We start from the raw sequence: 18,382 nt of genomic DNA on the forward strand, positions 1-18,382 counted from the left end.
ATCAAGTGATGTCACAGCGCAGGGAATAGCGCACCCAGTGATGTCACAGCGCAGGGAATAGCGCACCAAGTGATGTCACAGAGCAGAGAAAGCGCACCCAGTAATGTCACAGCGCAGGGAATAGCGCACCCAGTGATGTCACAGCGCAGGGATAGCGCACCCAGTGATGTCACAGCGCAGAGATAAGGCACCCAGTGATGTCACAGCGCAGGGAATAGCGCACCCAGTGATGTCACAGCGCAGGGAATAGCGCACCCAGTGATGTCACAGCGCAGGGAATAGCGCACCCTGTGATGTCACAGCGCAGGGATAGCGCACCCAGTGATGTCACAGCGCAGGGATAGCGCACCCAGTGATGTCACAGCGCAGGGATAGCGCACCCAGTGATGTCACAGCGCAGGGATAGCGCACCCAGTGATGTCACAGCGCAGGGATAGCGCACCCAGTGATGTCACAGAGCAGGGATAGCGCACCCAGTGATGTCACAGCGCAGGGATTAGCGCATCAAGTGATGTCACAGCGCAGGGAATAGCGCACCCAGTGATGTCACAGCGCAGGGAATAGCGCACCAAGTGATGTCACAGAGCAGAGAAAGCGCACCCAGTAATGTCACAGCGCAGGGAATAGCGCACCCAGTGATGTCACAGCGCAGGGATAGCGCACCCAGTGATGTCACAGCGCAGAGATAAGGCACCCAGTGATGTCACAGCGCAGAGATAGCGCACCCAGTGATGTCACAGCGCAGAGATAAGGCACCCAGTGATGTCACAGCGCAGGGATAGCGCACCCAGTGATGTCACAGCGCAGGGATAGCGCACCCAGTGATGTCACAGCGCAGGGATAGCGCACCCAGTGATGTCACAGCGCAGGGATAGCGCACCCAGTGATGTCACAGCGCAGGGATAGCGCACCCAGTGATGTCACAGCGCAGGGATAGCGCACCCAGTGATGTCACAGCGCAGGGATAAGGAACCCAGTGATGTCACAGCGCAGGGGATAAGGCACCCAGTGATGTCACAGTATGAAAAGTAGAAGACACAGAGTGAGGTTTTCCCCACCAGATACCAATGGGCACCACAGCACTTCTGAAACCCGGATAGAATTAGCTTTTCAAAAATGCGGAGTTCATCTTGTCATTATGAAAGCCAACCTGAAGCAGCGAGAGTATGATGGATGCTGACAGTCTGCCCAGTGCGACTTGCCAGCTTGTTATAACTGCTCTACTACAGAGATTAGAGAAGGGAAGAAACCAGATCCTCCGTCACACCAATGACAGAACGAATAAAGCAAGAAAAAGGAACGGAGACATCCACACGACCCGGCTACAGTCAGTCAGCTCTGAGGATGATGCAGACAGGTAGTAATACCACCCTCATTATCCCTTATTCTGGATTATTCAGGGGTCATAGGAAACTAAGAAGAACAATATCGGACGCCATCACTTCTTTAACCGCTTGCGTACCACCAAGCGGCTCCTTCTGCGCCATTTGATAGGCCTGCTCTATTATGTGGCAGCAATTGCATGGAGGAAGCAGCAGGACAACACTGCGGCACTAACCCCTTTAGGCGACTGTGGCACTTAGGTGGTTAGTAAGATCAGTGGCGTTCCCTCTGTCACCCAATCAGCAACCCAAGACCTGATTGTGGGGCATTAATGGGTTGGAACAGCCCTCAAGGTCCACCATTGGCACAGATAGAATAGTGATGCTGCCGTCAGTAATAGTGAATGTGACAGTATTACAGCATGGAACATCAGCAGTCGCACAGAATAGAAACTGGTTCCATTTTTTAAAGTGAATTTTCCAGCGTATTCCATGTAAGTCACTTGTGACTCAATTGCAAATTGATGGCATTTTTTTTTCTAAGGGTATGTCACATTTGCAGCAGATTTTTTCTGTTCCGAAAACAAAAACAAAAAAAAAAAAAAAAAAAAAAAAGTACTGTCGAGAAAAACGCTGGGTAAAACATGCAGGTATTTTAGGAAAAATTCAGGGTAACATATGCTTGTATTCTTTTTTTTTTTTTTTTACATGTGTTCTTTATGAATTTTTACCCCATTTATTTGAATGGGAGAAAAAACGTGCAAAGAAATGACAACAAAAATAAACAAAAATGCTTTGAGGGTTCGAATAGATAAGCGGCGTGTGCATGAGATTTCGGACAACTCGTTCATTTTGCTGGTACTGTAAAGTGTCGCTTTTAATTTTCTACTCTTGGAAAAACATGTGGCAAAAAAAAAAAAAAAATGTAGTTGTGAACAAGCCCAAAGAGTGCAATTGTGATTGTGTTACTAAGCACAAAGCGATAAAACGGTGCGAAAAATCTGTTGGTCGCAGACTATAAACTGTAGGCAAATTTTCCAACACAGTGATCACTACAAGTTGCAGGTTACGGCGACGTGTCGGTGTATTGCTAACCATAAATATGATGCAGATGAGCCCTAAAATAGTTTGCATCTTCAATGCACCCATTTTCCGGGCGACTTGCATGAGGCTTTGTGCACTTGGACTTTGTGTAATGCTTTATTTCTCCACGCTGATTGATGGGGAACCCTCCTAACGAAAAGTGATGGTCCTAAATGTGCAGCCAAACCATCATTTTTTTTTTTTTAAAAGGGTGCAGGGCATTGGTGTGATGGATGCAAATCAAGTTCCCGAGTCTCGTACATAATAATGACGATCATGTGCTAAAAACAGAGTGCTCCTTTTTTTTACCCACCATATTAACGAGCTCATCTCTCTCCCCAGCGATGCTCTCCGCCAGGGTTATAAGATTGGCCAGATACTGATGTGCCGTCACCTCCTTCTCCATCGCGTCCTCCAGCTGCTGCTTTAGCTGGCCGACCCTCCTCTGCAGTTTCCTGAAAGCACAAATACGTAGAAAACGGCTGAGTGGCGGCACAATTCGGTAATGCAGGGCTGGGCTGCTTGCCATGAACACAATGCATTACATTATACATTCACCAGACGCTTAATTACCGGCGGCAAGTCAAGCTGAAATTCCTAATTGTCAGGTTACTGGGTATATAACGACCTGGTACACAGGCGGTGGAGGAGCATGGGATGATATCATTCTCTGCACGGCATAAATACTAATGTTCTGTATTCACTGCATGCATTAAAACCCCGGCGCAGGGAATTTCAGGTGGGATACAAACAATGAGGACATGGTGCCCCCTGTGCTCCGACACAAAGCAAAAGCACTTAATGAAGCAAATTCTCAATGCCTGGATTTGTAGCCTACAGTTGTCAAACCTTGGATGTGGCTCACAGACTGCAGACGCTGGAAAAGTCTGATTTTTGACGATCTGAGTGATTCAATATGCCGCAAAGGGGCTCAGAATGGGGGACAAGTAAGCCGCAAAGGGTCCCAGGATGAGGGACACGTAGGCCGCAAAGGGTCCCAGGATGGGGGACACGTAGGCCGCAAAGGGGCCCAGGATGGGGGACACGTAGGCCGCAAAGGGGCCCAGGATGGGGGACATGCATGCCGCAAAGGGGTCCCAGGATGGAGGATATATATACCCAGATGAGAGAGTATACGGGGAGGTGTGGGGGGCCAACACATTTGTCTTTATAGGATTCAGAAAACCCATACAGCTGACCAATCTGCAGGGGGGCACCATGTCCAAATCTTGCACCGGGGCCCATCGGACTCTAGTAACGCCACTCCCTATAATGTCTCGAATGCTGGTGAGAATGCTGGTTCAATCATACATTTAGGGTTAATATTTTCTTTGTTTTTAGAGGGGCACATAGTATTCTTTCCTGAGCCTAAACAATGCCAACCTTCTGGACTTTTTAGTCGCCTCCACTTCCGCTTCGAGGATCTTGTTGTCTGCCGACAGGTCGTTCCTTTGGAGCAGCAGAGCCTTTTTCTCCGCCTGCAGTGCAGAGATCTTTCCCATCAGATCGTCCGTGTCTCTCTTGCCGTCCTCCTGCTGCTGCTGAAGTTGTCTGCCGGAAAAAAGCACAATCAGAACGCAATGAAAATAGACCCGAAACCTGCGTTACCCTGAGAAGGAATTTCAATTTCGTGCAACATTTCTCTAGAGTGTGAGACATTATTCCACAATGCTCCTGCGGTGGAGCGGACCTGATGGATGAGGAGGGGGATGGTAGAAAGAAGAGCTTCTTGGTCTAATATTGACATTAATACTGGAGAGATCAAACCAGGGGAGAAGATGCAGAGGAAATCAGTCTGGGTGATTGAGGATGAAGCGTGAAAGAGATTGTTTCCTCCCTCTCGGCTAGTGATTCCAGATGATGAAACAGATGACTGCTCAGAGCGTAATGAGATACCCTAAAAATGTCAGGAAAGTCCGCAAGAGCCTAATCAGTTGCTGCATTAAAACCAAGCGCCGTGCTCCTAAAAACTCCACGCTGTGCTCCTAAAAACGCCACACTGTGCTCCTAAAAACGCCACACTGTGCTCCTAAAAACGCCACACTGTGCTCCTAAAAACGCCACGCCGTGCTCCTAAAAACGCTTGATCCTACTAAGCTTACTGTCAATGTGACGTCACAGCAGCCGTGGATCAACAGAGACCGAGGCAGTGGCGGCGAAACATGATAATAATAATAAATTTTATTTCTATAGCGCCGACATATTCCGCAGCACTTTACATTTCAGAGGGGACTTGTACAGACAATATACATTACAGCATAACAATAATCACATAGATCATAACAGATAGCAAGAGGAGTGAGGGCGCAAGCTTACAATCTATGAGAAAAGAGGTAGACACGAAATGTGGGTGGTAACAGTTGCCCTGATTGTATGGACCAGCAATAATGTTAAGTGTGTAACAGCACGGACACAGAGGGCTAATAGATGCATAAAGCATGTGGGAACATGATGCGGGGAACCTGGTTATGGTAAAACTTTTGGCTGTGCCACACAGGGATAGTTAGGTTAATGTGTTGAGGCGATAGGCCAGTCTGAATAAATGAGTTTTCAGGGCACGCTTAAAATTGTAGGGATTGGGGACTAATCGTATTGACCTGGGAAGTGCATTCCAAAGAACTGGCGCAGCACGTGTAAAGTCTTGGAGACGGGAGTGGGAGGTTCTGATTATTGAGGATACTAACCTCAGGTCATCAGCAGAACGGAGGGCATGGGTAGGGTGGTAGACTGAAACAAGGGAGGAGATGTAGGGTGGTGCTGAGCCATGGAGAGCTTTGTGGGTGAGGGTAATAAGTTTATACTGAATTCTGGAGTGGATGGGAAGCCAGTGTAATGACTGGCACAAGGTAGAGGCATCGGTGTAACGATTGGCGAGGAATATGATCCTGGCAGCAGCATTCAAGACAGATTGGAGGGGGGAGAGTTTGGTAAGAGGGAGACCGATTAGAAGAGAGTTACAATAGTCCAGACGAGAATGAATAAGAGAAACAGTCAGAGTTTTTGCAGAGTCAAAAGTAAGAAAAGGTTGAATTCTAGAAATGTTTTTGAGGTGCAGATGACAAGAGCGAGCCAGTGATCGAATGTGGGGGGCAAAGGAAAGCTCAGAGTCAAGTATGACCCCAAGACAGCGGGCATGTTGCTGGGGAGTAATAGTGGAACCACACACAGAAATGGCAATGTCGGGTATAGGTACATTAGTAGCGGGAGGAAACACAAGGAGTTCAGTCTTTGACAGGTTCAGTTTCAGATATAGTGAGGACATGATCCTAATGATGAAAACTTTACACTTCCTTCAGGGCTTAAAGGGGGTTGTCCGCTGCCGATCATGTCCACGTTGGGGGTGCTGTTAAGGTGGCGTCTGCACATACCTGCCACACAAGCATACTAACAGATCGGACAGGTGCACGGTACCCGCCGAGGATGTCTGTCCATCCTGACAGCTATAGGTAGACACAGTGTAATCAGCGCCAATCATCTACCAATGTGGAAGTGAGAGGCGCCAGACAACCCCTTTAAGGGTGAAGACTATAGCATCCCTTAGACTCTGCACCCCAGACCAGGCAACAGCTTTGACAATCCATATTTCAGGCATGTAACATCTAGGAGAGAGATAATCATCAATGACAATGAACCGGAGATATCGCTCATTCACAGATGACGCGGCTGTGTGCTACATTCACTTTCTGCACAACGTACGGCTTCGTCTGCTCGGTTTGTCCTTCATCTGTATGAATCATCAAATGAATCATTTGTAGCCAAGTTATTACAATGGACGATAAAACATAAGTGGGACATGACTGGATCTGACTGACTGCCATTACAGTCCCGGCGGGTGGTCTACAAGGGCTGATCAGAAATGTCTAAAAAGGACCAGTCACTTGCCATAAATATATCATCTTGTAAATGCCGATGTTCTCCTGAATCCGGCAAATGTTTTACTTTTGTTTATGACACCCTCTGTTCCTGAGATATGGCCCCTTCTTCCCTGTACATAAAACTTGTCTTTTTACCAAACTGGGCGTGGGTTAGAGCAGAAGACCACACCCACTTGGCTAAAAAAAAAGGTTACATTTATATACAAGGAAGATGGGGCCATATCTCAGGATTGGAGAGTAAAAGGAAAACAAGAAAAACATCACCGGATTCAAGAGAACCGCAGCAATAAAAATAAACACACATTTATGGCAAGTGACAGGTTCTCTGTGACCCAAGTTCTGGTAATCTGTCTGGGCGATTCAGCTGCAGCTCGACAACAGGCAATCGTCAGCAAGAAAAATGGAAGTAAAAAGCTTAGAGAGGGAGGCAGCACACGTATCCTCCTTTCTGTTGCAATTATTTATATACCAGACTGACGGTGCTTTTTTTTGTTCCCCAGTGATGGACACCCACGCTCAGTCACTCTCCCCAATGCCAGGTCCCAGTATACTCTTATCACGACAGGCCAGCCAGCAGAAACATCATTTTGCCGGCTTGTCAAGAAAGGAGAAGAGCCTCAGTATAGCTTAGAAGACTTCTTTTGGAAGGGGAGGTAGAAAGCTACCAGAGGGGGAAGTAGATTGATTCTATTCAGAGACTGGCCCCAGTAGTACCAGGGAGCGCATATGGAAGCAAAAATGTATTAACAATTACATTTTTATGCTAGTAATACTGAAGGTTATTTAAAAAAATAATTAAAGGCCTTTGATGACTATTGGTATTAAAGGTAAACCCTTTTGGACACAGAGTGGTGAATGATGTATATGTAGTTCTTAAAGTAGCATTCACAAAGTTAGGATTTACTACATTACAAATTGTAAAGATTTACACAGATATTCCCAATCTACACATTTATAGCATCTCCAGAAAAATTGCCATAGATGTCTCAAAGGTGTGGACCCTACCCTTCTCTAGAACTGTTCTTCCGTCCCGGAGGGAGTTTTTCCATGACTGCTATAGAAATAAATGGAGTGAGCTACACTTATGCATGGCCACTTTCCAGCCTTTCTCTAAAGATATGTGTAAGCTCTCAAAGGTCTAACAATCATTGATGTCATATCCTGTGGTTAAGGCTGGGGCTACAAGGCGACATGTGTTGGGTGACTCTGAAATTGCAACGACTTCCAATTTTGTCACTTTACAACCATAACACAGAATCACAAACATTTCCATGTTGTTTGTTGCAAGCATCACACTTGCCATAGGCTTCAATCTAAGTCACACGCGACCTGCAACTTGTCTATTTTACTTTCCCGCTGAATCACAGCTCTAAAATAGTGGTGCAACTTTTCTGAGATTGCTCTCGTGTCATCGTATGGCCCTTGCCGAAGTGTCTAAAGCCAGAAAACCCCTTTAAATCGATAAAACGTGTCACTGGGACAAATATAAAAGTGTTGTTGCCATCAGTTCTTTCTTCTCTGACGAATGGAAATCTCATTGGTAGAAAAACTGTGGTCTAGCGGACTGAAAGCTTCCAGCCCTAATGACCGATTAGGGGCAGATAATAGGAAAGCGGATACGTGCCTCGGATGCTAGAAGAGCCAAGCTATTCCGGTCAGACATTACAGAGGAATCATGTCCGACCTTTGATCCCCTTTTGTGCCGCTGATCTGCTTGGTGCGCCAGTGTAAAGTGAATAAATGTTGATGGGTGATGTTACTACTCATTACATGGGGCGAGGAGCTGTACCTTTTTAATTCGTTCACCATGGCAACGTGCTCCTCGACGGCGACTCTGCCATCCATGTTCGCCTTCAGCTCGTTGTACTTGGAGCGTAAAACTTCCTGCTGCTTCTGAAATTCTGACAATTCTTCCTCTTGTCTCCGCTTTGTAGATTCCAAAACCACTAGCTGCTTGGTTAATTGGGAGGCTGCGAGGGGGAGGAATATTTATGTTAATCTATGGCAAACGCCGCGTCGTACATGACAAGGTCACTCTACGGCATAATTCCTGTAATCAATAGTTTGTCCCTGCATTGCAAATATCTATTTAAATTCTATTTTCCTAAGGCGGCGGCAACAAGCGTGATCCGAAGATGGATGGCGCCGTTAAAATCAGCTCCGAGCATCTACATGTAAACTGTGTGATAATCGGCTGCATTATCAATATCACGACACTTGAAGTCGCTCTTATGCAGCTAAGTAAATCAGATTTATGTCTTAAAGATGCAAAAATAAAAATCTGCACAGCTAGAACAGGAAAATGTAAATTCTGATTTTCAGACACTAGGAACTTTCCTGCACTTAGTGTTGCATTAAATTTTGCAATCCCTCTACGTATCACAATGCATTGAAAAATTAGTTAAAAGTCATATTTTAGAGGGTGGTTCACCATTTGGGTGTTCTAAGAGTGTATGTGATCTTTAAGCTCTTTTTTAGGGCAAAATCACCGTATCAAAATTGCAAGCTACCATCTAAAGAGCGGAAGAGGTCTCTGTCAGTCCCATAGATGTTAATATAGCAGAAGCGCACATACACAACTACAGTTCCATTCAAAAAGGAGACTCGGGACCCCCATTCTTGTGATTTTTGGGGATTCCAGTAGTGGATCAACCCCCAAAAATGATCAGCAAATAAGCCATCTATCTTGGGAATAGGTGATGAGTAGGTGTGCTCAGATTGAGTGTTATCTGAGCATGCTCATGTCCCAATAGTGTGTCTTCGGCGTGCTCGACAAATATGCTCGAGTCCCCGTGGCTGCATGTCTCGCGACTTCTCGACAGCCACAACACATGCAGGGATTGTCTAACAAACAGGCAGGCGGCGGCTCGTGCATATTTTTCCAGCACGGATTAGGACACAAGCGTGCTCGGATAACACGTTATCAGACCACGCTCGCTCATCACTAGTGATTACTTAAGATATTGGAATAACTTTGTGTCACTTGCTAATGATATTCGTGGTGCAAAGTATCAGAGCCACAGGCAAAGGGCTGAATTTCCGCCACGAAAATCCAGGATAGGTAATCTCACCTTCCTGGACATGTTGGGAGTGTGTCTCTCGGCTTTTTCCTTCTTGAACTTCTAGTTTCTCTGTCAAAATACGGTTCTCCTCCTGGAGAAGTTTATAATGAGTTTGCAGTCGCTCCCTAAAACGAGAGGTGAAGATCAATCAATGGTAAATTATCATAAAGTTTAATATTCGTAGGGAAAAAAGAAACAGACTGGATTCCTCTAGCTTGGCATTACATTAGAACCAGTGGTGCTAGGAGCTGCCAGCAGTGGATCTTGATGATTTGCTCAATGGAACCTTCCTCAGACGACCATTAATAACCTCACTGATAGCAGCCGAGGTTGGAAGTGCTGGGATTTCTGCGTGTGGCAAATACTCCAAGACTGAAGAAATAGAGAATTTTTCATTCCATTTTTCCATCATTAGCAGATCAGTGATGTCTCTATCCTGTGGTTTCCAAGATTCTCAATTTTTCCTTCTTGGTATTGCAATTTCAATGTTGAGGCATATATATATATATATATATATATATATATATATATATATATATATATATATATACACACACATATACACATATTACATATATAGAAAGAGAAAAGAATCTATAATTACCACTCCTTATTAGAAACAGGGTGTTCCTGTTTCAAAAGCTGGTGTAATTCTTCATTCTCCCCGATGACGTCTTTCATTCTCATTTTGAATGTTTTCATTTCCTCCTAATCAGAATGGGTGGAAAAAAAATGAAATAATCAAGAACCAACTAAAATTGAGAAATCATACTAACATCAAATGACCCTAGAGAGCAATACTCAGATCGCATGTTACATTTGCAGAGGAACAAGTGGAGGTGTAAAAACTTCTAGGAGTCTATAAAGTCCTCGGGCTCATTAAAAAAGTCAAAAATACACTTTAAAATTAATGGAAACGTACAAAATGTATTTTATTTTGTACATATCCCCTTTACTTCTGGAGAACTGTTCACTGATGCGCCTTGCAAGAGATCGTCAGATTTAAAAGATACGTTATGTGTATGGAAAAGTGACCCAATGACGGCATATAAATGACATCTTCAATATCAATAAGGATAAAATAAAGAAAAAAAAAGGCACGTTTGAGTGACGGTGGTTCTGGTGCAGCACTCATGTACTAATGGTGGTTCTGGTGCAGCACTCATGTACTGATGCTGGTTCTGGTGCATAATTCATGTACTGACGGTGGATCTGGTGCAGAATTCATGTACTGATGCTGGTTCTGGTGCAGCATTCATTTACTGATTGTGGTTCTGGTGCAGAATTCATGTACTGACGGTTGTTCTGGTGATGGATTCTTGTAGTGGTTCTAATTTCCTACACATAACAATCCTTATAGTCACTTTATGGTAACCACAATTAAGAAAATTTTTTCATAGGTACCACACAATGGTATAAATTAATAAAAACACATCTTTATTGACATAAAGTACAAACGACATATAAATACATAGAAAGGTGTCACACCATTAAAAAAGGGACTGCAAAAATTCATAGGAAAAAACTCACAACAGCCAATGTCTTGTACATTAAAGTACACCCATATTTAAATTTTAAGGATACAAACAAAAAAAAGAGGGGATGTGTGACCCCACTAAGAAGGTATGTATTGAATGTACGATTGTCTGACCTGACATATATTACTGAACTAATATCCAGTACTACCTACTTGAATGTATCTCAAAAAACGGCACTAGCCGCAAAAACGGGGTGAATGAGAGACCAGTAATTATCTTAATGTCAGCTGGAGGGAATCCCGGGCGTCCCTTCTGCCCCGACGCGCATTTCACACTGCTTCTTCCGGAGGCGCCTCCAGAAGAGTCAGTGCGAAATGCGCGTCGGGGCAGAAGAGACGCCCGAGAATTCCCTCCAGCTGACATTAAGGTAATTACTGGTCTTTCATTCACCCCGTTTTTGCGGCTAGTGCTGTTTTTTGAGATACATTCAAGTAGGTAGAGCTGGATATTAGTTCAGTAATATATGTCAAGTCAGACAATTGTACATTCAATACATGCCTTCTTAGTGGGGTCACACATCCCCTCTTTTTTTGTTTGTATCCTTAAAATTTAAATATGGGTGTACTTTAATGTCCAAGCAAGACATTGGCTGTTGTGGGTTTTTTCCTATGGATTTGTGCAGTCCCTTTTTTTAATGGTGTGACACCTTTCTATGTATTCTTACGTCTTTTGTACAGTACTTTATGTCAATAAAGATGTGTTTTTATTAATTTATACCATTGTGTGGTACCTATGAAAAAATTTTCTTAATTGTGGTTACCATAAAGTGATTATCATTGTGGGTGGTATACTACCCTTAAATGGGAATTGTGATTTTTGGGCAACTTATGTGATTACATAACAATCCTTAACAGGTCAAATGATGTGCTACCTAAGTGCTCAAACTACAGATATATAAATATTCATTCTCGTGCAAATGGCTAACAAGTAAGACCTGAAAGTACACTGATCTAAATACTGCATCCGATTGTAATTTGGGGCCTTATTCTCCTTGAGGTGGAAAAAGAAAACCACTATAAATGTAATCCTGATGGCACAATCTTATCATCGAGAGGCTTTCAAGAACCTCAAGTCATTTCCACATTATTAGCTTCTATAAATCCACAGGAGGAGAAACAGGAATATCTGATGCCCCCCCCAACACTTATAGAGCTGCAAATAACTGTAAATGGGGCTTTTAACCTCTTAACTACCATGGGAAACCTATGAAAAACACTGACATTTCTGAATTACCAGTAGAACATGACCAGTAGGACTGTTTTCTATAGAATGTATCTGCAATAATGCCATCTTTATAGTGTAGCGAATCGCGAAAAAGGAAAAAAAAAAAAAAAAGCATAACTAACTATATATAAAACAATCCAGCTCATAGATCAGGACATCATGAGGCTTGGAGCACGGAACCGCTGTGTCTTGGCGTATAGAATTCCAATGAAGAGCAAATCCAGCTCAACGATGAAGTGAAAACACAAGGGTGCGGTGACACCTGAAACGCGTTGATAACGCAACTTTTTGTCCGTACTATGCTGAATTTTATCCTCTATTTTTGCAAAAACCTGAGTGAATAAAGAATTGTGTTTTCACTTCATCGTTGAGCTGGATTTGCTCTTCATTGTAACTAAACTATGCATGCTTTATGGTTATGTTTTCAACTTGTTCCGCCAGATGAAACTGCGCAGCTAAAATGTGCAGCCTTCTGCTGTAAAATGTGCGGTGCCAGCTGTCTATCTGCAGGTGAGATGCAACAGCTCCTGGAAGAAGTCACCGAGGACTGTAGGTAAAACAATATTTCGGAAATAGTTGATCCGTGCAAACTTAATTCTGCTTTATTTTGCCAAGTCAATTTGGGGAATAAAGAAAATAAAAATATTTAGTCTAGCGTAAAGCAGCCCATAGAGGAATCCACCGAAAAAGGAAAAGATTGCATTGGACAACCGTTTCCTATTTCTAGGCAGAAAGCCATGGAGTTTGACCACAGATCTACGGAATTTGCTTTTTTTGTACAAAGGTGAGTAAAGTTGGAGATCAAGTTGCTATTTTTACCATACCCTCTGACCCTGGATGATAAGTCAGCAAATATAAAACCTTTCACCTACATTCCCACGCATCTGCAGTGGAGGTCCGGCAGCAAGGAAGGTGCGGTGGAGATGCACACTTCCAATCAGCAGGGTCAGCACACATTAATTTGAAATGTATGGGTGCTTCATAAAACAAGTAAGCATCTTCACAGACTTTATGTTTAATTGGTTGCAGCCAGTTGGATACAGTTCCCCCTGGGTATCTGATACGGCAATGCTAGTTACCAGGCTTCTGACAACACATCGGCCATGCTGCTGCCTGCGCAGGCAAATTACCTTGTAAACCCTCCCTGCCGGCCATTAATATGTATGAAAACAAGTAGGCTCGAAGGAATTTGCTTGCGTAACAGATGAGAATAATCAGCAATGAAGGTGAATAAAATGTCATTTCCATAACTGTGCGCACAGTTTTCAGTTTGCGGGAATTTGAAGTGTGCCATCAAATAGAGAGATGATTATTGTGGAGTGGATGAATTGGCACAATAATCTACATACTGTAGCAGCACGGACTGGCCATGACCAGTATCTATCCTGCTCCATCTCCTGTATGCAGCATGGCAGAATCACTTAACACCTTATAGTCCTGAGGAAGGACGCTCCGTCTTCCACTGCAGAGTTACGAGCAGTATGCAGCATAGACCGGACTGCGTCGTTATCTCCTGATGCACAATGCTCCGCTAGCTAAACACAATGTGCCGAGGTTGCGTCTGCCACAATCAGCCAAGGACAAACACTTATGTGTGAGATGAGTTAGCACACGCGTTCGCAGGTAACACTTCAGAGATGAGGCAAACCAGTTTTGGGGGCACGTGGCAGTCGCATTGAGTGATCCAAACCACTGAGCTTTTCCTAGACTGAATGAAATTTAATTATTCCTATTTGAAAGCAGGTGCGCCAAGTTTGAAAGTTAATTCCTATTCACAGGATAGGGTATAACTTCCCAAATGGCTAGGGATTTGACTGCTGGAAACCATCCGAATCCTGAAACAGAAGGTGACGAGCGCAGCTCTTGGCCATCTCCTCTCATCCCGTATGAAGAGAAGGTGTTCTGTTCCATTCAGACAGGGATCTTCAGATTCACGTTCTCAGGTTGGGAAGTTATCCCCTGTCAATCAAGTCAAACCAAGAGGTGCGGGGCAGCTTGATCTGACTCAAGTGCCTACTGGTTCTTGACGGCAAAGAGGTAACTTGTACATGGCGCACAGGTAATAGACATTTTTTTTGGCGAGATGAGGTGTCTGCTCAGGTTACAATGGAGACCTTTAGAAAGTGCAGAAGAGGAGCGATCAGGTGGTGGCGGACAAAATCATTCGACAGTTCCCCTTTCAGAAATTACCTAATGATTGAAAAGAAATCTCTAAATTTAGAAAAAACGTAACCTAAACTCCTTTCACACAGGTAAATCATGGCTCACCTCAAAAGCCAGGATCAGGTTATCCTTCTCATTAATTCGATCTTCATAGGCGAGTAACAGCGGTGACAAATATTTCATATCCAACTGCAGAAGAAAGAAATTAATTACTAGAAGCTCATGGATGAACTAAAACCATCCAAGTCTAATATTTCATATGAGCCACCTGCTAATGAAAAAAAAAAGGGAATTAAACCTGAAGAGGAGCAGGTCAGGCGTTAAGGACAGGGAGACTAGGCATTCGCCTAGGGCCCCCACTCCCTCTAGGGTCACTATCCAGTATCATGCTGCTAATAGTAGCACACCAAGCGGCCGCTATGGGGTCAGTGAATCGGGAAGCTGGCAACAGCATCACCCACTAGACACTAGAGTAGCAGGGAAAGGGGGAAAGGCAAGTATTGTATTTTCTTTACTATTATTATTATTATATATCAGTGAATGTGTTGGCCATAATACTGCAGGACTGTGGGGCTGAACTATACTCTACGGGGGGGGGGTACTGCATTATACTCTATGAAGGACTATGGGGTGCATTGTACTATATGGAGTACTATAGGGAGTGCATGGACTATGGGGTGCATTATACTATATGGAGTACTATGGGGGAGTGTATTCTACTATATGGAGGACTATGGGGAGAGCATTATACTATATGGAGGACTACTGGGAGTGTATTATACTATATGGAGGTCTATAGGGTGTGCATTATACTAAATGGAGGGTTATGGGTCACATTATACTATATGGAGGACCATGGGGTACATTATACTATATGGACGACTATGGGGTGCATTACATTGTGTGGAGGACTATGTTGTACATTACACTAAACAAGGAAAATGCTGCTCATTCATCAAGTGTTTATATTGTTTATGCCGGAACAGAAATCATTGTTCTCAGCAGCTCATAGCCCGGTGAAATCTGCAGATATGCTGCTGATAACATGATACTGTATGGGGACAGATTGATCTATTACATACTGATCGTTCTGTCCCCATCATTGTCCCTCAGCCGGTGTAAAGAGGCCGGGAAACAAGGGTTGAACTACTTCAATATTGTCAATCAGACTCGTTTAATGGCCTGAACTCAGCGCATGTAAATACAACTGAAATGTTTCTGTGTGATGGTGCAATATGTGAGCATTTGGGTCCCCACTTTGTCTAAAACAGGCCCTGAAGACAAGTCACCTGGTCAAAGCCTTGAATCGGACAGCAAGAAAATCACTGTGCTATATGAATAATAAAGCGCTTCAACCAGGGGGTGGAAAAAAATCATCAACAACATAAAAGTTCACATTCGTAAATGGAGGAGATTAGAGATTTTTGGATCTGAAACTGCAAAAACTCAATATCAAGCTGTGAAAAGGTCAATGTAAAGGTTGCCGGTTCCTGACAGAAATGTTTCCAATAAAATGACGGGTTGTTCGGGGGGAGGGGGTGAAGGAAAAATGTTCAGACCTTTTACAGCTGACATGCACAGGGTTTCAGCAATGAGTAAATAGTCTACCCCTCCTTGCTCTGCAATAGGAGTAGGTAGATGGCCGCCACAAGCTGCAACTTGGACGTGTTTTTTTACCCGCAACCATAAGGGGAAAAAAAAAAAAAAACGAAACAACTTACGAGCCACGGTGGTGGAGGTCCTCTGGAAGGTAATCCACCGATCCTCACATTCTGAAACCCAGATAAAAAGGAACAAATTTAACAGAAGGGTGTGAATAAATGATAGTCTACGTTACATTGCATTCTTAAAATATAACAATCATCTTTACATATAATATAAAGTGAGCGTATTGTAAGGATTTGGCCATTATAAGACTTGTATCCTGGATTTTTCAACAGTGTTTCCCTCTGCAGGCTCTGTTTTTATTTTTCAGTTGTCTCTGAGCTGGTGGGTGTAGACTAGCTGCCATCATGTCTCCCACACAGACATGACGGATTCCTGCTCTCCTATCTCTATGTACCACATGTTCAAGAGCAGCAGCATGGAGATTATGCAGCACTACTGAGCAATGTAAATGTGAATCCAACACTAGGGAGAGATAAATCAGCTACTAAAAAGCTTCAGCATTGGGGACACTATAAGCAGTACTGAGCAGTGTAACTGTGAATACAGCACTAGGGAGAGAAATCACTTACTAAAAAGCTGCAGCATGTGATATTCATATAACGGAATACATTACAGCATCAAATCTGTCCACCTTCACAATCATTAAAACTATCTGGGCTTCCTGGGATTATTTCTGGGCTCAACACAATAGCTAGAAGCTTTTTGGGCTACTGTACCCTTTTTTCCCCACCCCTTAATGTGTGTATGTCAAGTCTTCTGTTTGACAATTGTTAAATAAGAAATCAGAATTTCACGAGTGGATGTGGTTTGGTTTATTATGGCATGAGGTGTAACTAATCTAAAAAGTTTTTTTTTTATCTGGAACTTGAGACTTTTATTGTTTTAATTTGCAATATGTTTTGATGCCACTAGAGGGAAATGTTTTCCATCAGTTAAACGTTAATGTACCCTATCCTCATTGATTCTCTTTTTTGTCTATTTTGATTGTTAAAATCTGAATGTTTTGTGCTTATTTTGATTGCTAAAAATTATATTAAAAAAAAAAAAGCTACAGCATGGAGGGCACTCTACAGCAGTACTGAGCAATGTAGGTGTGAATACAGCACAGATAAATCACTTACTAAAAAGCAGTACCGAGTATTGTAGCTGTGAATCCGGGCTCTGGAATGAGATGCACAAGCTATAAAGCAGCACTGTTTGTTTGTGTCCCTCCGAGATAAATCACTTACTAAAGAGCTGCAGCATGGAGGACATAATACAGCAGTACTGAACAGTGTAACTGTGAATCCAGCACTAGGGTGAGTTAAATTACTTATTAAAAAGATGCAGTATGGAGGATACTATAAAGCAGCAGTGAGTAGTGTAACTGAATTCAGCTTTGGAATGAGAAACACAAACTATAAAGCAGCAGCACTGTTTGTCTGTGTGTGTTCTCCTCCTCTCCCCTCTATACAGACATCAGCATGCATCTATAATCTGACCCACCACTGAGATGGCAGTCTGACTTGTCTCGAGCAACACAGATTTTAGCAGTTAAATGACTTCAAGCAGATGGGAGGAGATAAGAAGTGGCTTACAAGTGGAGAAAAAAAAAAAATTCTCTGATAAATACTACAAATTTTCTTATAGTCACGTGTGCTAAGGGTTTATGGAAAGTTGTTTTTAAATGATGGACACAGTTTCATATCCCAGTAGAAATGTGTGTACTTTATATTGGATAGATGGTGATTTTGATGGTGCGAATAATGTATTCAACAGCACTACTTTTACAGGAAAAGAAATGGGAATTATATGTTAATGGGATCCATTAGTTTTCCGACATGTGAAAGCTTTCAAAAAACTAAATTATTAATTTATTTTTTTATTGTGTTGAAATACTAGTTCACGGCTCAGCTTTGCGATTAAGGAGGAAAATTGACTCTGAAATGTTCTTAGACTGAAGCAATGTCCCACGGGAGGGACCAGAGCGGGATCTGCTGTCAGAAGGAATCAGAAGGTGGCGCGGTGACGTACGCGGCTTACAGATCCAGAAGTCTCAATCACAGTTCACCGAGCTTCACCAGTCACTAAGAGACAGGAAGAAGTCTGCAAAGCGAGTCTCCTCCGCCGATGACTTACGCAATAACTCGCTGCCTAATTTACTGCTTATTTTTATTTAATCTGTCAATTAATTGAATTAAAGCACAAAGCTACATACACACACTTTTTTTTTATTATTTACTAGGTGCCCGGGCATAGTAACTAACTGTGGTTAGTTATAACAAATTATAATGATTATCCTCCATGCCATAGTCCCGTGCCCATATACCCATCACACATCCTCCATCCCATAGTCCAGTGCCCATATAGCCATACATATCCTCCATTCCATAGTCCTGTGCCCATATAGCCATACATATCCTCCATCCCATAGTCCTGTGCCCATATACCCATCACACATCCTCCAT

The 18,382-nt window shown here is 43.2% G+C and overlaps 1 protein-coding gene across 2 annotated transcripts in view; it reads right to left on the bottom strand.

Annotated features, from left to right (window-relative positions):
• The window catches only part of CEP89 (centrosomal protein 89), a 96,373-nt gene that overhangs the window by 41,383 nt on the left and 36,608 nt on the right, over positions 1-18,382 (bottom strand). For both annotated transcript variants that reach the window (XM_073560845.1, XM_073560844.1), the window contains exons 9-15: positions 15,989-16,039; positions 14,373-14,456; positions 9,947-10,050; positions 9,352-9,467; positions 8,070-8,250; positions 3,789-3,956; positions 2,719-2,860 (exon numbers count right to left, since the gene is read on the bottom strand). In XM_073560845.1, coding sequence (XP_073416946.1) covers positions 2,719-2,860; positions 3,789-3,956; positions 8,070-8,250; positions 9,352-9,467; positions 9,947-10,050; positions 14,373-14,456; positions 15,989-16,039 — 846 coding nt within the window. The remainder of the gene's footprint in view (positions 1-2,718; positions 2,861-3,788; positions 3,957-8,069; positions 8,251-9,351; positions 9,468-9,946; positions 10,051-14,372; positions 14,457-15,988; positions 16,040-18,382) is intronic.

The sequence above is a fragment of the Dendrobates tinctorius genome, unplaced genomic scaffold, assembly GCF_039654945.1.
Source record: "Dendrobates tinctorius isolate UK_male_01 unplaced genomic scaffold, ASM3965494v1 ptg000307l, whole genome shotgun sequence".
In the NCBI taxonomy this organism is placed as follows: Eukaryota; Metazoa; Chordata; class Amphibia; order Anura; family Dendrobatidae; genus Dendrobates; species Dendrobates tinctorius.